Here is a 19,361-nt window from a genome sequence, read left to right as displayed (position 1 = left end):
GCGGCGGCAGCGCGGCGCGGCCCGCCAGCCCCAGCCCCTCGGTGGCCAGCGAGAAGGAGAAGGACGAGCTGGAGCGGCTGCAGCGGGAGGAGGAGGAGAGGAAGAAGAAGCTGCAGCTCTACGTCTTCGTCATGCGCTGCATCGCCTACCCCTTCAACGCCAAGCAGCCCACCGACATGGCCCGCCGGCAGCAGAAGGTACCTGCCATGCCGTGCCCTGCCCTGCCCGGTTCTGCCCTGCCGGCCGGGCCCGGCCTCTCCTCTCCATCACCCAGCTCGGCTGCTCCCTGCCTGCCCGTGCCCTCCCATCCCCTGCCATCCGCCCACCCGCCTGCCCCCTGCTTACCCATCCCCTGTTCACCCACCCCGCTGCACGCTCCCCTGGATACCCCTCTGCCTGCATGCCAGCCCACTCCTCGCCTCTCCTGCTGCTCCCCAGGCCTGCATTTGCCCGGGCACCCCAAGGGCACTCCCGGCACAGGGCACCTTGGGCCCACGTGGTGCGCTTTGCCGGCACCAGCCCTGTGCCGGGGCTCGGGGRAGCCCCCTGACCCCTTGTCACCCTCCCTGCTGCTCCCCGACACGGTTTCCCACACAGAGCCGGCGCGGTGACATATATCATTGCTTCTAGTTACGCAACATTGTGATTCGGGAAGTTTGGGATGTTGGCCATCTAAAGGTTGTCGAAAGGAGAGAAATGGGTTATGTTGCTGGAAAACACCAGGCGCGTGCTGTTGCCTCCTGCAAAGGGACTCCGCAACTCCATGCTTACTGAAAAGTTTGCTTAACTGGGAGTGCTGGCACTGACTTGGGGAGTTGCTGAGTCTCCTTTCAACTTCTTCCAAGTGTTTATGTGTGGCGAGCTCCCCGAGACCGGCTTCCCGGCGGAATGCGGCAGCAGAGGTTTGTGATGAAGTCTCTGCCACAGTCCTGACTCTTCTCCCCAAGTGCGTCACCACAGCAGGGCCGTGTGCTGTTCCAAGCAGAGACTGGGCAGGAGCGCTTCTCCTGGGCTCCCCATCTCCAGGAGCCATCCTGGAGCTGGTTTCTCCTCTCAGGCACAAGCTCATGGGCCAGGGCAGAAACTAAGTTTCTCCTGGACGTGGACACAGGAGTCTTTCAGTCAAATGTGGCCAACTTTTTCCCTGTGGCAGCCAGAGTTAGGTTTGCGATATAATGTAGCTCTCTGGAACAGCTGGCCGATTTTTTGTCACCATTTTCTGTTGAGTTTCTTAGACTGCAGTTTTAGCCTTGATACCGTGCTCACAAATGACCTTTACAATTCAGGCAGACTCCTGGATGTATTGATGCAAACGACATTCAGTTCTGCTACAGCACAGCACTATTATTAGTCATTGCAACATACGGAGGTAGGAAAGTGTATCCGTACTGTATCATGTAGTTTAAAGGCAATATAGGACAATCTGGTGTTGCTGGAAGGTTGAATGATCTGCTTTTGTCTGCTGAGCAAAGTACATAGCTGAAATTGTAGCCAGGTTTGGAGTTTCTTTTGTCTGTTCTTTTTGCCTACCAACCCTTTTCAACAGATTGTGAATTTCCAAAGTTGTCTTGGCTTTTGTTTCCCATGCAGCTTCTCTATGTTAGAGAAGGATGATGAAATTTACGTTATGGTTAGTTTCACAGAAATAAAACCAAATAAGTCCTGCAATTGTTTCTCACGTGAAAGTGAACTGAAATAGACAAGTAGCTTATCCAAAAGAGCATGCAGCATCTTAGCACTCCAGAGAAGAGTGACCGGGAAGGACAGTTTATAGTCCCTGGAGTCAAAATAGTTCACTGTGAAAGGACAAGAGASAAAGRAAAGAGAAAAGGCRGGGAATAAAGTGCAGGTGAAACAAAGAAATGAGGAGTAATGAGAAAAATTACAACCTGGCAGCAATACTCAAGGGTATGTGGAAGTTATACAGGATCTTGGGAGGAAATAATCCATTCTCTGTGAAATAAAGAAGATAGGGAAGCGTGTCTGACTTATTAACATAGCTAAAATAAGTGTGTCTTGGGGGCTGACCATATCCCCTCAAACTTAGCAGTAAAGTGGAATTGGGAAGGCTAAATTTAACACGATAGCATATGTCAAATTTAATTTATCCTTTTAAGGGTGAATGAATTCTGGGTTTTTGTCTTCTCTGTATCCCCGTATTCAGTTGTCATGCTGGGATAGATCCTTGCCTATTTTTTTTAGTCGTGGCTCCTATTGAAGTCAATTAAAGGGCTTCCAGAGCCTGGAGTTTGTTGCTGAATTTAATGTGCTCCTGTGCTTTGCTTTCCTCACAAATCCCTCTGGGAAAGTGCACCTTTCCTCCTCTGGCTGGAGKGGGACGATAGAGTGAAGGTGTGGGATTTGTTCCCTCTTGAGCTTCAGCTGCAGTGTATTGGTTGGGAATGATGAAAATACCAGGTGCTCAAGGCTCATCAGAGTGGAATAAATGTGTTTTGCTTCTTAATGGAAAGTTGAGAGAAAACTGGGTTTTGGTGCTGCTCTAATGGGGTTGTTGGGTCAGTTTGCTCATCAGCAGAGGAAGGATAAACTGCTTCCTTTTCCTTGCGCCATTGGCCTCTCCAGCTGCACAGACTGCTGTTTGACAGGCAAGTGTATCATCCTTGAAGAAATGGGGAGCAGAAGACCCCCAAGCATTGTCCTTTGCAGTCTGCAGGCTGGTGTGCAGGACCACGCTCCCACCTTTCCCAGTGGTGCTGGACAGAGAGGCTGCAGAAGGAGCTGCTCAATCCACTGCATGTGTGGATCTCTGGAGATGTCAGGCCCTGACCGTGCCCATCTGCAGTCACTGCCTCCAGACAGGGGTCTGGGAGCCTCTCTGGGTCTCTGCCCAGGTGAGGGGACCTGGCTTCACACCAGGCTGCTCAGAGCTCACACCCACACCACATCTCTGAGCTGCCACACAGGGGTGTCTGGGCAAAACTGCAGTGGTGAGGGCTGGTGACCTGTCCCAGTGCTGGAAGAAGGAWGAGGTTTGGTGTCACCTGGCTCACAGCTCTGCCCTGTAGCACAGGAGATGCTGCCACCTCGAGCACGGCCCAGGCAGGGGGTCGTGAGGCAGTGAAGCAGTGAGGCAGTGAAGCTGTTGCCCTGCAGAGTGGTTTCCTGGCTTGGGTTACCTGATTAAAGAAGACCACAGCTGGGATGGGCTGTGTCACAAAGCCTGGRCAGCTTCTATAGCTTCACCTTCTTTGCAGTTTTCTCAGACAAGAAAGCACTGATTTTGTTATGGCAGTAGCACTGAAGTTCTTGCCTGGGCTGTAGGTCCCTGTGGTACCTCCTCTGAGGTGTGTAATCCTCTCTCCTTGGTCCTGCAGTGCTGCTGCTGGTCCTGTCAGAGCTGGCTGGTGCCCRGAGCCCTGGGGGCTGCATGTTTGGTGCTGTGAATGCACTGGCACAGCGGGTGCTGGTTGTGCAGCCACAYACCTGTGTGCAGTGCTCGGGAGCTGCAAAATGCAGCCTGGTGCTCTGCAGCACTCACAAACCGCCTTGGAAAAAAAGGGAACTGTGTAGTTAAGGTGCTGTTGCACCACAGAGGTAATTACCTGCTGTTTGATAAATTAGAACATATACGAGAGAGCGAAGAGARCAGYGGAACAGTGTGAATGGATGGTGTCGCTGGGTATTTGCTGCATGTGGGCATGACAGCGTTATTTGTTTACACCAGCAGCAAACTGTTTCAGATTTCCAGATGAATTTAAGCAGGTGCCACTCAGAACTGGTATTTTTTCTTATCCTGACACACCAGAAATTTCAGCAACAGAGTAAAAATAGCTTTTTAGATCAGTGTGTTTAAGTCTGCGTCTCTGCTTTGAGTTTATCTTGATGTTTATGGGGTAAGACTTCACTTGAGTAACTACACATCTGTGATGTCTACCTGTAAGTTCTTTTATTTACATCTCACTAGCAGTATTTCCTAAGGGAAAAGGAAAAAGGCTTATTAGATACCTGCCTGTGCTGTCTTACTTCCCACTTCGGTTTCTTTTTTAAGCCACCACTGAATTCCAGGCACATTTGAGATGCAGACAGTGATCTGCAAGATACTCATCCCTGAAAAGCTTTGTGAAAGCAGAGGAAATTCATTTTTATCATCTGCCCCCGGTGGGAGGAAGGTAGGTGTGTGGGCAGCCCTTACTAGACATTGGGGAATCTGAGCTTACTGAATGTGGAGGCAAAACTCCAGTCAGAGCTTACAATATTGCTGGACACGGAAGGCWCCAGCCTCACGATGCAGCTCAGGAGGAAAGTGGCTTTGCCAGCTCCATTGCTCTCAGAACAACGTGTTTTATTACTGCAGATGGCACTGAGCTTGGTAATTGCTTGCCCAGGATATATGTAGTCTTTTCTCTAGCTCACGCTGATTTGTTGGAAGTAGAGTTCAGACGAGCAGSCGTGCTTGGTGTCTCTTCCCACTTGATCCCAACTGTCTGAAGCTTTTGGGAGGAGAGCTCAGCTGGCAGCCTGGGGATGTTGGACAAGGTGTGTGTCTGTAGTGATGCAAACCAAGGGTTGTACCTCTTGCTAAATACTTCCCCAGCACGACTGTCAAAAGGCACAGCACAGCCCTGGAATCAGTGTTTGCCCCTTCAAAACAGCATAAACTGAAAACAYTCATTGGGAAAGGGGCAGCAGGAAGAACTTGTTAGGGGATAAAATGTGGGGAGCACATTAGGTCAGACATCACTGCAGTCGTGGTTGGCATTGCCTGTTTGCCTTTCTGCAGAACAAGGGAGTAGGCAGGCAGGAGAGTAAATCAGTTCCCAGTGGGATAAATGTGGGATGAAAAAAGTTCCAGCTTAGTTGCAGATTACCCAGGGCTACTCCTGGGAGAAGTGGCTCATGATTTGGGTCCCTGTGTAAGCCTGTGGGATGACGTCRGGTGCATTAGCAAAATTCTCAGTCAAATTCAGCAGAGCGCTTAAGCTTGTGCTTTGCTGAATGGTGATTGATTTAAGCACAGTGCTTAATGCAGAACAGGTGTGAGGGGTCAGAAACTGTTAAATTGGTTATGATGCATCCTAAAATACTGAAATTCTGCCATTTCAGCAGGCACACAGATGCTACAACAGTTAGGAACATACTAAAGCTAGTGCAGCCTTCCAGATAAGCACATACTTCTTCCCTGTCACAGGTTGGCTTGCTACTCTCATGCCATATTTACACAAGTTCTCTCATAAAACCACTTACACATTGTTCTTCTGGGACAGACCCTGACTCAGGTGGCGTTGGGACTTGTTTTAGCAGCTTTCTGCTGGAGGAATTTGTTTTCGTGGTCAGATTCTGCTCTGCTAGCCCCAAGAAACCCTTGGARATTTTTGTTTTCCTCAGCTCTGCAGGGCAGGAGAGGTAAAGACGATGCTCTRCTTGTTTTCTATCTGTTCCTCAGTTGCTGTCTAATGCTGTTGAAGAACGAGATGCAAGGTCCAGGCACTCTCCAGACCTCTTGTGCAGCTCTGTAGTTGCAGCAAAGCTTGCAGGATAATTATTACTGCTATGCCTATACAAACTTAGAAAAGTAGTTGAGGGCTGGTTTCACCACTTGGATGGCTCAGTGTGGGCACAAGCCATTGTCACCATCAAATGAGAGCTTTGTGCATGGCTGGGCTTTTAGCTGGGGCTGTCCCCAGCTCTGTGCCAAGCCCAGAGGGAAGGTGAGCCTGCTTGCAGAGCATCACAGTGAGGAGGAAGGTSTGGCACATCTGAGATGCTGTGTACCTTAGCAGTGCRGAGTGCAGAATGTGATTATTGTGCTCAAATTGCYTGGAATCTGCAGAAAATGGTTATTYTCAGTTAAAACACTTATCATTTATTTTGCCAGTGCCTTATCTTAATTTAATTCTAGGAGATATTAAATATTTGTCATACTTTGGCTATTTATGTACTTGTAGCTTATTGAATTGTGAAACAGGTAATTAAATAGGCTGTGAGCTTGATCTTTGGCTGTTTTAAAACTTTGCAGTTCTGATCCATAGCGTGACATTTCAATTATTGTGGGTGGCACCTGTTGGGCTGAAGTGTTATGAACTAAGAGTGGAGAAGACTTATCAGATCATGCAGCTCCAAGCCCTGCTAAAGCCCATGGTTTCCAAAAGGTGTAATTTATGGCCTTGCTTTGCATAGTCTAGACACTCTMCCCGAAGCACTTTGCCTCTTGCACAACTTGTAATCCTTCTGCTGGATGGTGAGTCACTTGTTCGCCGTTCACCTAAGTGGAAAGTGCTCGGCAAGTCWTCTCCCTATGCAATTCTTTGTCAGCTGGAGAAATAATTAATTTGTTTTTAGTTYGTTCAGCAGTAGCAGCCCAGCCATCACAACTCTGCTATTAGCAGTGTGTGTATACAAACCCCAGAGCTACTGGCAGTGCTGTAGTCCAGGGTGGTACCAGATAAACATCCTATTTCTATTTAATTATGGGAACTTGATCAGTGTGTTAAGACCAATCAATATGATCAATAAAGCTGTTGCTTGGAAGGTGTTGATGTGAATCCAGCTAGTGGCTTCAGCAGTGCCAGGAGTTCACCCACAAAGTGATCTCTGGAAATCACATATTTTAGTTTGTCTTTGTGAATTAAGTTTAATTAAAACAGTAGAGTTCTCTTAAAAGAGTGGACAAGGGGATGTTCCCTGGTGGTGAGCAGCTTCTCTCTGTTTGCCACTCAGGAGGATGGGTGGGATTTGATGGATGGCCCCTCAAAGGTCATCTGTTTCTGGAAATCAAACAGGGTGAGGTCCAAAGGAAGGTGCCACCTCCCTGCCCAGCTCTTTAGAGCAGAATTGTCTCCTCCCCTTGGATGCTCCTTATGCAGGGGGTACCACCAGCTCCCAGTGGGTCAGAACTGGGCCATCCTTCTTGAAGGGCATGACACGAGATCCAGCATAGGGTCCAGCTGCCTTTTCATGAGGGTGGGAAAGGGGAGATGCAAGAGATGGAAGGTTCTGGAGGGCTCTCTGTGTCATTACCTTGTAGGTACTGACAAAAATCCATAGAGCATCCTAACCTGGCACTTGCTTAGGAAGAAGTTATTTGTGGATACAGGATATTTGGGTTGCTTCAACCRGATTTTCCTCTGAATTGCGTGGGCTTCATTCTTAAAACTGGACATAAAGTGCAGTCACTGAGTATTTGATGTTAACCTTTTGAAATTGTTGTTTGAAAAGGTGCTTTTAATGATAATATTTGGTATTGTTTGTCTGTGGTTCAGGCTGATAAAGTCAAACGTTTCATAGAATTTAAACACCTGAGTCAAAATGTCATGCAAATATTTATCCAGCTTGGGGTAAGTGATGCTGTGTTTGTAGTTGTCGTAGTTCAAAACCTGTCTGTCTACTTCCCAGTAGGGTTAAGAGCTTGGACTTTTGGTASTGGCAGGTGTGTAGTGACCCTCATGGGCGTCTCCCTGTACCCAAATGTTAATATTTGATGAAGAAACTTAATGAAATCTAGATTTAATAATGTTTTTCCTGGCCAGAAGGGTGGATTTTTTTTATTTTTTTTTAATGACGGTGCTGCAGCGTGTTTATCTTTGGGGACTGGCAATGTGATGTGCAGTTCTCAAAAGAACCCCATTGACTTTGGTAGGACTTTGGGCTGATGCCACAATGCATTTGTACAAATACCCTGGCAAAAAAGGCTGATGGTCCAGCAGYGGCCTTTTGTGAGCTCGTGTGCTAAATTGGGGTGACATTCACACCATGGCAGGGTGCTTTCTGATTTTCTAAAATGAAGAGTCTTCAAATCTAGCTTTGTCTGCAGACCTCCTGCAGATCACCTCCTCTCCCTTTTGGTGTGGGATTTAGATCCACACTTGMTGATTTAGGATTAGCATTTATGAACTGATCTGATCCTGTACAAGCATGGAGCAGAGTGACCCTGTCCCTGTAAGTCCATTGCTCACTGTTTGTCTCCAGCCAGGTGAAGAATCTTGGGGAGAAAACTCAATAACCTTTTTGACAGTGGAAAAGAAGGACCCGTTTTGGATGTTGTCGTTGCCTGATGTACTTCTGTGGGAGAAAAAAGCTTTGTATCCAGAGCAGCTGCAGCACCATGGCATGCAATGGCTCAGTTCAATCCCTTGGAGCAGGGATAAAAGGGGGTGGTTTGGCTCCCAATTGCTTGTTTGGTGCAGGGGAGGAAAATGACAGGGAGGAAAGGCTGTTTTCCAGGCACACACCTTGAGGGGCAACTGATAGAATAATCTATTTGTTAAGAAAAGTCTTGTTGAAAAAGTCTCACAGATTGCCTTGTAAAGAGCATCAGCAGTGTCTGTTCTAGCGTTTGAATTTGATCCTGAGCATCCACCGAGCTGGCGAGGAGGATGGTGCTGGGAGTTTGCAGATTCTGTCAGTTTGTAGCAACACTGCTGTCCGTTAGTTGCAGTGTGGTTTTCAGTCCATGGATGGGGTGTGCGAGGCTCACAGGCTCCTGTGGGACACCGTTTCCCCTTCCCTGGGGAATTTGTGAAGTTACCATGGCAGAGGATGCTACGTTGGCATTGTCCTGTGGTGCAGAAGGCYTCAATCCTGTGGAAGGATTTTACAGCCTTAAGCACCCCAACATGTGGCCACAACACACAAGTTTTTCCTCACCTCCACAGCACAGGGGGGCATCATAAGTAATTCTGCTTTCCCTGGAGCCCCTCAAGAGAGGAACAGTGATTTGTCTTTATTGGTAGGGATGCGGGTGTGTGCATGAGGGTCRTTTCAGAGCCTGGGGTGTCACAGCTGACACACACAGACTCCTGTTTGGGACAGGAGAGGATGAGGTGGCTGGCTGGTGCATCCTGGTGAGATAAAGGGTCTGGATTTTGATACTTGGTTGTCAGAGGGAAAATAAATGCTCCTAAATACAGCCTTGTGCTCGCTGATGTTGGTGGAACAAGAAGGCACCCACCCATCTGATTTCCAGCTGGTGCTTTGCTTGAAAACAAACTTTACCCCAATAAGTGATTTGGAGGAGTCCTGTCCAGCCAGTTGGCCAAGTGAACCTAAATACTGCAAAGAAACTTAGGGAAGAAATTTCTAGGCTTGCTCTGGCCAGCCTTGACATGTGGTTCCATTTGGTTCTCCCCTCCGGTGTCCCTGTCCCTGTCTGATCAGTGTGGGCTGGGAAGGAAGGAAGGAGCATTCAGGTGTTATCTTTGAGGCACAGAAAATACTGGATGATTTGGGAACAATTAKGTGCAGCCATCCAGCATCCTGTCAGACTGCTGCTGATGCTGCCAGGGGCTGTAGCTTTTGCAAGGAGGTGGTTTTGCTTTGCCTGGTGTGCTCAGGCAGGGGGTCAGCTCCTCCCACACCTCAGCAGCAGAGGATTTAGGCAGCTGGAAGGTGATATGGTATCACACAAACAGAACAGCAAGCAAAAGGCAGTTTTCTTCTMAGATGACAAATACCTTTTGCTAATTCAGCAAGAGGGCACAAATGCTTTGCATGTTGCACGTGATGAGTGTGCTTTTGCTGTCTCCACCCCTTGACTTCCTTCCTTCCTAGCACACTGCTCCCATTCTTCTTGCAACCAGAGATGACAGACTCGTCCCTGCCTCGGAAGGAAGCTAATGGGGTGACGCAGCAGGAGCCAGCTGCCTTGCTACCTGCATGGTGACAGTGCAAGGAGGAGGGAAGGACACAGCCAGCACTCCGTCAGCCACGGGCAAGGCTGCCTGACCCAAGAGCGGTGCACGCTGCAAAAACCAGCGCTGTGCCTCCCACCCCAGCTCCAGAGACCACCCTCTGCCAGAGAGACCTCTGGGCACAAGCCATCTGCTGCTGTTATCTGGGGACRTGCAGCTGTCTGAGCTGCACGGGGTTGGTTTTTGGTGCATAGCCAAGAGCTAGCTGGAGTTGGGACTGCAGAGACCTTGTGTGTGCTCAGTCAGTCGCGAGGGCAGAGCAGCTCCTGAGCTTGAATCGATGCCGATGCTCTGCGAGGGGAAAGAACAGGGAGCTGGGAAGGGCACCAGGCCTGGCTGAGGGAGTTTGGAGTTGGGAAGCATCAGCTTTGCTCCTTCCCTTTATCAGGTGTTCAGTGCTTCATTCTGCAAACCCTCCTGCCCCAGGAAGGGTACCTKTGAAGGAGCTGGGGCAGGGATGAGGGATTGCAGATTGTTCTCAAGTGTGGCTGTGTTTTCCTTTTCCATCTCCATTTCCTCTGCATCAGGTATGCCCAGGGCTATGCAGGGATGGTGGGGAATACTTTTCTAGCCTCTAGCTGTCTCAAGAGAGAAGTGGTGTCCTCAAAAGACTTGAGCAGATCATGCAGCGGTGGATTATGTTGGTCAAGGTTCTGCCTGGTATGATTTCTTCTTGTTTATGGGCTCTTGGGCTTCAGTGGTACCTTCTGCTCCAAAGACCCTACTCTTGCCTTCAGCTGGGGTCTCACGGGTTTTATCTATTCCAAGGGCTCCTTCTTTCCTAGAATCTCTCATGACACATTCCCGCAGAGCCCGAGTCACGTGCCCAGCAGAGAGAGTGGCAGTTGGTGCATTTGTTCCAGCCTAACTGGTGTAGGTTGGGAAGGCTGGGCAGGRAATGGCATCAGAGAGCCTGTTTTAAAACAGCTCTTGCACCAGCTACCATGAGCCTGCTCGGCTGAGCTGTGAGCATCCCCTYGAGGGCTACACCAGCCTGGGGAGGGGATTAGGAGCAGAGCAGAGCAGTGGAACGTGCCTGAGGCACTGGTAGTTAACAGAAGCAGCATGCCGGTGGTGTGATGGAGGATGGGGAAAGTGAATTTGGCACATGAATTACATTTTTAAACTTTTGATTTTGCATGTTGTTAGGTGCTGTTGCAAGCACATGTGCCTGTTGCAAGGGTTATGAGCTGAGCAGGGTGGGGGCTCCGTGGGTGTTGTTAGGTTTCCCCTTCAATAGTGAAAGCCCACTGAAGTGCCTTCACTCCAGTGCCAGATGCTGATGTAAAATGGATGTTTCTTCCTARGGCTGCATTGCATCCCTGCTGCTGAGCTTTTATTTGGAGTTCCTTAAACTATGACCTCTGAAGCCTCTGTGGCAGAGCTCCTGTTTGGTGCATGTTTCATGCAGCAGGATGTGAGGGATAGAAATTCTTCCTGTAATTTCATCTCTYTGTAAATTCCCTTCTCTCAGCTTCTGTCGCATACCAAAATATTCCTTTCTGCACAGAAGTCACCCCAAAAGTGAATCAGATCCTGCTGAGCAGGACAGTCTTCCCACCACCTATTTATAGTGCATGCAATTACCCTCCATGCATCTCAGAATTCTAATTGCCTTTTTATTGCTGTTTAGTAGTGTGTTAAAGGTTTTTGAATGCTCATGCCTTGTTTTCTCATTAGCTCTATTTATTCCTCCTTTGGCTCCCTTCCTCAGCCTCATCAAATTTAGCATCTTCATGCCTCCAGGGCCTTGGGCAGCTCTGCCACTTCTGACTTCTCCTGTGTCCTCGCTTGTGTTGCTGCTCCAGATGCTTTGTGTTCCCCAGTCTTGCTCTGATGTGCTCCTGGGGCCTRTCCCCTGGCAGGGGCTCTGTGCCTGCTGTGATGCCCTGCCAGCTGTCCCTTTGCTGGGCACGATGGCTCTGGGAAGGTGTCTTGGTGTCTCTAAGGCAGCTGCTTTGCTGCGGACAGGGCTGTTCAGTGCAGTGAGGGTGCCCAGGCAGTTCGGGGCAAGTACACGATTTCCAAATGGGGAGCAATGGTCAGGAGTCTGAGAAGCCACAGTCTCTACAGCTGACATCACTAGGATTGCTCTTTTTAGTGCTTTGTACCAGTTTTCAGCTGATGGGGTTGTACAGCACCCAGAACGCTGCTGGGTCACAGGGGCAGGCAGTAGCCTGTGTTTGTCTCATATAATCTCTTGAGTACAAAGTCCTTTACAATGTTGTTTGCTTTATGTTTGAACCTTGTCGTGTGGCATTTCCATAGCTCAGATTAATTTAATTATCCCCCGAGGTGCTTGCTTGCTCACAGTTGTCCAGGACTTTKTTGCCCTCCTCTTGTGTATTGAGGAGCCCACACAAATCTGAATCATCAGTAAATGTAATCATGCTGTTTGATGTTTGTTCTTCCAAGTCCACGATATATACAATGAATGAAACTGTTCTTAATACCCATCTGTGCCTCCCCTTTCAGCACTTCTTATGTTCCAACATGCTTATTTGCTGTGTACAACCCTGCCATTCAGTCCTACCARCATTCGTATCGACCAGAGGAATTAATGTTTTATATAAAACTGTATCAAAAGCTTTCACACCCTATAGGTAATTTATGGCCAGAGCTTGCCCTCAGCAATGTCTGTTACGGCTGCTGTCTGCTCAGGGAGGGCTGAGTTCAGCAGCCTGCAGTGCTGTGCAGGTTGGRRCTGAGGATGGGTGAGTGCTCCGTGCTGCCAGCCAGCATCCCTGCCTGYGGCTGGTCCCTGCCATGGTGGCACTTGTGACACGGGCTGTGCAGCGTTACTCTGGGCTGGCGTCCTCATCTGTGGGCTCTGCCTGAGTGTGAGGGTTCATTAGTCAACAACAAAATTACYGAACTGAAAAAGGGCCTGAAGCTCCTCAGTCTCAGCAGGAGTTTGCTGTTTCAGGTTCCTTGTGAAAGGTGAGAGCAAAGGCAGAGCTTTGCAGTTTGGGTACGGGGATTTGAGCTTGGGCTGGGTTACAGGCTCAGCTCTCTGCTCACTTCTTCACAAACTCATGCAATTATCCAGCTCTTTCTCAAGCTGCCATCAGTAAGAAGGTGGTGAAAGTATTTCTGCTTCCTCCACAGTGCACTGGAAGATGGTGAGAGCTTATGAGATGCTGAGTTAATTGTTTAGTGCAGGTCTGGGGCAGCGCTGGGGCTGGACCTGGGGAGAGTGGCCGTGCTATGGCTCAGACACAGACACAGAGCACCAGGARCTGCCCCTTCCGTGACTTGCTGTGTCCTCCCAGCAGCTTCTACAGCTGCTCCCTCTTAAAATAAGACAGTTAATAGTCTTGCATAATTCATGCTTACAAGTTGTACACATTTGATGATAGAAGGAGCCGATGTTTAATTTACACACAYGGGGCCATATAGATCTTAGCAGCTCTGTGCACAACAGCCATGCACCCTTTGCTCCTGTTGGCATTTGGGCAGGTGGASAGCAGGCTGCCTGCTGTTTCCATAGGCAGGGCAGTGCCTGGCTTGCCTGCAGCCTGCTCCTCTGACATTTCCTGAGCTTGTCACAGGTGCTGCCCTCCTTGAGGAGGGCACAGGAGGGAGAATCGCGCTGTAATGCAGAAGCAGGACAGGAAAAATCTTCATCCTGATCCCTCTCATAACCCAATTGCTGGATGAAGGGAAGGCAGCATGGAGTTCTGAGCCTGATTTTGCATTGCTGGGAGTCTGTGGAGCGAGGCTTTGCTCCTGAGGGGCTCTCTCAGGATGCATATGGATGTGCTCTGGCTGCGCTTGCTTGGGGCGCTCTCAGTGCAAACGGCAGCCTGCAGATATTTGTGATCTGGTGATGGCTCAGGCTTCAGGGACAACCAAACTGTGACTAGCAGGAGATGGGCATTTAAAGTAGCATGGCAGCTCAGCTATCCTCTGTTAAAGCCCACACGAACAGGAGAAGATAAGACCTCTGATTGTTTCCTCTCAGCCAGAGGCACAAGAGCCAGTGGCCAGCCAGGAGCAGCTGCCTCGCTGTTTGGTTGCTGCAGGTTTGGGAGGGAGTTACAGCTGCTCCAGTAGCGTGGCAAATCATCTCCATTTATCTTGTGGTGTTATGCCTCGATGATGTCAGATGGTCTCTTTACATTGCATACATATTCAGAMTAAGCAAATCACAGTAGTTTTCCTATTAAAATTTAATGATGAAAGATGACACTTATAAGTGATTTCTCTTCTTTTTTTTTTCTTTAACCAGTTGTTTCATTTGCTGTATAACCCTCATGCAAATGGTAATAATCTTTCCTTGCTGCGGCTCAGGAGAGCAGATGTGCTTTTAATTTTTTTTTTTTTTAACCTAGACAAAATCTTCATGCTGGTTTGTTTGGTTTTTTTTGCAGCTCTGATTACTTGCTTTGCTAAGCTATGACCTATATTCAAGGTGAAACTTGTGATAAATACTTGCTTTGGGGAGAGAGGAACAGCTATGTTTTTGAGGAGATTAAGGCCTGTCAGGCAGCAATCCTCATTTCAATTAGACATCAAAATGCAAATCATCCAGACTTCAAAGTATGCCAAGGTGAGAGTAGAAAGGACTTTAATACATTCTGAGATTAAGTTGAAATCCTGGAGCAGTTTAATTGTTCTTGGTTAGTTACACTGTCTAGGAATGGTGTGGGGGTAAGTCACAGACGTGCAAGAAAGTCCTTCAAAGATATTTTTAGTCCCAGGACTTGAGGGACTGGAGGAGGGATTTGTTCACCTGGATTCTTGAGAGGATTTGCTGGCTTTGAAAGGGTGAATGACAGCGCTTGGCCACTGGGAAGACTGAAGTATTTTTTTTACTTTCTGCTTGAAGAGATTAGCTATGGTTTTATGAAATGTAAATGAAATTTCTACTCTTCATTTGCTTTTTCTTGTATCTCCTTCTGACTTCTCAAGCAAACATTAACGAAAAAGATTGGGAGTGAGAACTAGCAAAAAATCCARCTTGTCCCTGTTGAAACCATGGGTACAAGGTCGTAGCTGTTTATGTAACAAATCTCACAGGATTCAAAAAATGTCCTTGGTGTCGTCTTGTGCATTTTTTCAGAGGTGTTTATGGAGTCACAGCACTACTTTGTACCAGAAATTGTAGCCATACACTGTAATTGTACATTGTGCACCTCTTTGTACCTAGTTTGGATGAGAACAATTTGTAGATGTAACAGAGAAGCTTAATGAAAAAAACAGCAAAAATGCGAACTGTATATTTATCTCGTTTAAAAATCATTTAGTTATGTTAGCATGTAGACTTTGAACTAGAAGAACTTCTGTAGACAGAGAAATTCTCTAAATGTCTGTTCTTGAGAGCTGGACTTTGTGTGAAGAGCATTTGCAGCCACCTCACATCACCCCATTCCCCAGGGAGCCAGTGCGTTCCCCATGACTGGCAGATCTCAGGCCCCGTGGGGCTGGGGCTCTTTTTTAAAAGGCAGGTCTGGGCATTGCTCTGGGGAGTTGCTGGGCCTTGGTAACCCAGCAGAGGTGGGGAGGGCTRCAAACAGGGAGGCAGAGGCAAAGAAACAACCTCCTGCATCATGCGGGCTGCTGCTGAATCACTGTTTATGCTGTTTCCGTACCTGCTGACTCGATGCATGGAAATAGGGTACCTCTATTTTTAGTTCTTACCTTGTGCATTCATGCACATGCACGCTGGAATTATGCCTTTTGTGATGGGAGCRGTTTCTTGCCTACACAAGGAAAGTATTTCAGGGCTATGGCACAGTAATGATTCCTGAGTTCTTCCCTTTCTAAAATCATCTGCATGAGGAGAGAGTGGGGAAGAGCTCTGTGTTGCGGTAAAGTAGCATGGGGTGCCTCAGAGCTGCCTGTCCAAGCAATGCCATTCACCTGTGGTCCTGCCCCACTGCCTTTCTGGCAGGAGAATTGCAGCTGCCAAATTTTATTCCATACACTGCTGGCTTCCTTTTCCCTCTCCTTTAGCACTTATTTGGTATCTAAATATGATTTATCAACTCTCGCAGCAGGACCACAGGGCTTTGGTTWGTTGCTGTCAGTTTTTACTCATCTGTGGTGTGTTTTCTCCATATTGATGCTAGTGGAGCAATATTGAGYTCTATCAGCAGAGGAGCAGGTCCCAAGATGAAACCAGCATGTTTGTGTTGGCAGGAGTTGTGTGTTGGCTGTTACCTGCTGCTGCATTAATTGTGCTGTGAAAACAGGCACCACTTTTGCATATGAACTGGGACATTGAGGTGAGGCAAAGCAGTGACTCGTCAGTAGCAAAAAATCACTGTTTTAATTGGGGACAAGATCTGGTTTATTTTGTTAATGCTGCAGGAAGGCAGTGGTTACTGGTGGAACATTCCTGTGAAAACAAGGGTTTCTCATTCTAGTGTGTTGGGATTGACAATGGCATTTTGGGAAGAGAAAAAAAAAAAGTGCTCTGCTGTTAAGTAGCTCTGTCACCCATGTGGCAGCAGCTTTGTGAACTGTCCTCAGCTGCAGTGACTTCAGAAGCCGGGATTCCCCAGAGCTGATGAGATTATTTGACTCGGTKATATTCTTTAGAAGATGCATTATTCCCTCCCTGGTATCCTCCTGATGCACATGGTGCTGTTCCTGCCACCAGAAATCCTKGGAGTGGGTGCTGCTGCTGCTCAGATGAGTGAGGTCGTGCACACAGTGACAGCAAACTGACCTGAGTGTTCTGTCCCATGTARGGAAGGGTGACAAAAGGCTCATCAGGACTCCTGCCTTCAAATCCTGTGTCCAAAACCTTAATGCTGTACTTGGCATCCATGAGGTTGTTCCAACTGCCCTCTTTGATTTACTCTCAGGAGGAGGTGGCAGGGGGAGTGCTGCTCTCTTGAATACTGGGCAAAGTTTGGCATGGGCTGGGGGGAATCGTGGCTTTGACCCCAAGGTGTTTCTGTAGCTTTGKTTTCTGGAAAGTCTGRYTGCTGAACTGCCATCTCCCAGCAGGTCTCATGTCTTACACCGCTTGCAGCAGACTCTGCGTCACCCTTGCTTTCCTTAGCCAGCTTATTCAGAGTCTYAATATCCAGAATTTAGAATTTGCCTCCAAATTCAGATCCATTTCTTTAATAACCATTTACTGTGCTGTGAGAGTTTGGTCTGGCCAGMGAGAATGACATAGTGATTCTGGTACTCACTGTGGCCCAGTGATGCCTTTTGGTTCCTTTGCTGCCCTCCATCATTACAGAGCCTTGGCACCCACACCCAGAGGAGTGKGGTGTCCTTGTGAAACCCTTGCTGGTCCAGTTTCTGTCCTTGTTTCAGGGATATTGGGAATGAAGCAGTCGCTTGCATCGCTGCAGAATAATTTTCTGACTCTGGAGCCAGGCACAGAGCTGCAGCACATTCACTCCTCATTGCACACACAGCCCCWGCTCTTCCTGGTGTGAAAAGCCTGCTGAATTGTTTTAAAACGTCACAGCAGGAAAGAGCTTTATTTCTCGTACTCCATCATTTATGTCAGCCCAGCTCGTGAGCTGTTTGCCAGATGTAAACGCTCGGCTGTAAATGCATTGGCTTTACATGGACCTGTTTTCTGTGTGTTTGTGGCTGCCTGTGGAGAGGCATCACCAGCCAGAGCTGGGAAACTCCTGTGGCAAAAGAGGGGAGAGAGGGAAGAGGAGAGCTCAGGAGAGGCTGCGAGGAAGGTGCTCATCTGGAAGTAGAAATATCATTTGYTTCTGCTTCACCCCCAGACAAGAAGGGACTTTGAACTGTGCAGGGACACTTCCCCCAGGAGGTACAAATAAGGTACAATCAGGACTACCCAAGAGTAGCTGTTTATGAACAGATCCATGGTCCCTCTAGATTTTGTGGAGAAAAATGCTGAAGGTTTGGGCACTTAATGTCCTTTTTTTGCTGAATGTCGAAAATAAAAAGATGTTTAAATCTGAGCCTCACCAGGCTAAAATAGTGTGCAAGGAGCCCCAGCTTTCCCCAAGGCTTCAATTTTCAGGATTATTCAGAGATTTGCAAATTAGAAAGGTGCTGAAACCAGTTGCCTTGAGCTTCAGTGGAAAAGCATTTGACGCTATGTGGCATCTTGCAGCTTAGTTCGCAGGCACCATCCCCTGTCAGTGGTACTTTTCCATCACTGATGCTGTCGGTGGACAGAGCTCTCTGCTTGGCTTATAGCCACGCTCTTATTTAAGGCACAGAGAAAGCAAGGCCAGGGGAAGGGAGGCTGAGTACAGCCTGTGCAGAGAAGGTGCTCCCAAATCGGTGCTGGCCGCCAGCTCTCGGTGCACCGTGCCCGGGAGATGCCAGCGGCTGTGCCAGGGATGCTCTGGTGCTCAGCACGGGGCACGGGATGTCTCGTCAGACACCTGAGCAGAGGGCTCCTGGGTCAATACCTCGTTAGAGCAAAGCCATGTGCCTGCCTTGCCTCTCTGCTCTCTAATTGCTGCCTCGTTGCCTCCTATCTGCATCCAGTGAGCAAGCTGCSGGGTAGTTAATTACTCCTCTGGTCTGAGTGCTGTATTATAGTCCGTTCTGTCAATACTAATTGTTTTATAGAAATATGAAGTACCTCTTCCCCTTTCCTCCAAGGACTTTGAGACRCAATGTGGGCTCTAATGATATCATTCTCCCTTCTGTCCAGTGCGAGCAGGAAAATATCTCCCATTTTCAGTGGGCACTTAGTGTTATCTGCTGGAGAGCCATGAGCACTCTGCTTTTCGGGTCTGTTCCTGTGCCTTTCCAAAAAAGCTCTTTCCTTGCCCTAGTACCTTTGGTGCTGTGTATTTATAACCAATCAATTGCAGCCCAAGCTCAGAGTAATGATTATCATTTGTCTTGATGAATCCAGACAATCCTTCCTTACATTGTTCCCTTCCTGGGTGGGGTTTCTTCTCCTTGCTTTTCAACCTATGGTTTAATAAATAGGTGCAAAAGAATAAGTAACTTAAGCAGGGGTTTTAGGTGGGCATCTACTGAGAGTGCATACAGTATAATGTAAGGATAGAACATAGGAAAATTCTTCCTTTCAGGCAAGAAAATTGTCAGCTCTTGGCATTCAGTTGTATCTCCATGYACTTGCACTGAACCAGGTGGTCAAGGTGGGCAACTACTGGTGATGGCKCTTTGCAGGGGGATTTATAATTTTGAATGTGTTTTTATTGCCCTGGAGTAAACACCAGAAAAACCCACATTCATTCATAATTAAAGAAAAATAAATTTAAATGTGCCCCATGTGTGTTGAGCTTCAGGTGGAGCAGCGTGTTTGTAGAGATGAATGTTCTGGGGCTGTGCTCGGGCTCTCTTTGCCTCACTGGAGGTTTTGCTGTTAGCTTTTGTCGTTAGTGGCATTGCACAGAGCAGGATGAATTCCCAGGTGAGCACGTGGGATCTGTGCTATCTGTCATGCAAGAGATGAAACAGGAGAGCAGGGAAGAGCTCACTGCCTGGCTGTGGAAAAGGCCCTGCCACTGGGATGCTCCAGACCTGATCCYGACTGCTTTGTGTACCTACAGCTCCGTGAAAAGCCTCAAAAATGAGCTATGGGTGACATGAGGGTGCTGGTGTGATTTAAACAGAGGTGGGGAGGGTTTGGTGACAGAAGGATGGATGGCAAAGTCCCATTCCCCAGTGGGGTGTGGAGGATGGGAAGTGTTTTAGCCCTTCACTGCACAGCACCTTCTGCTGGCACGTGCCCTGTGTTGCTCAGTACGGCTGCAGGGCCAGGTCCTGGCACTCAGATCA

At 48.2% G+C, this 19,361-nt stretch overlaps 1 protein-coding gene across 6 annotated transcripts in view; it reads left to right on the top strand.

Annotated features, from left to right (window-relative positions):
- The first annotated feature begins 55 nt into the window (after positions 1-55).
- The window catches only part of CADPS (calcium dependent secretion activator), a 202,989-nt gene continuing 183,683 nt past the window's right edge, over positions 56-19,361 (top strand). For 4 of the 6 annotated variants that reach the window (XM_057375341.1, XM_057375340.1, XM_057375339.1 and 1 more), the window contains exon 1: positions 57-197. In XM_057375341.1, the coding sequence (XP_057231324.1) occupies positions 132-197 (66 nt within the window). In that variant the 5' untranslated portion in view covers positions 57-131. Of the gene's footprint in view, positions 198-19,361 lie in introns of all 6 variants that reach the window. The other 2 variants (XM_057375338.1, XM_057375342.1) reach the window with 1 other exon arrangement.

Source organism: Malurus melanocephalus, unplaced genomic scaffold, assembly GCF_030028575.1.
Source record: "Malurus melanocephalus ecotype Western Australia unplaced genomic scaffold, MMel_1.1 scaffold_245, whole genome shotgun sequence".
NCBI lineage: Eukaryota > Metazoa > Chordata > Aves > Passeriformes > Maluridae > Malurus > Malurus melanocephalus.
The sequence above is the reverse complement of the archived record's forward strand: the minus strand, read 5'-3'. Positions and strand labels throughout refer to the sequence as shown.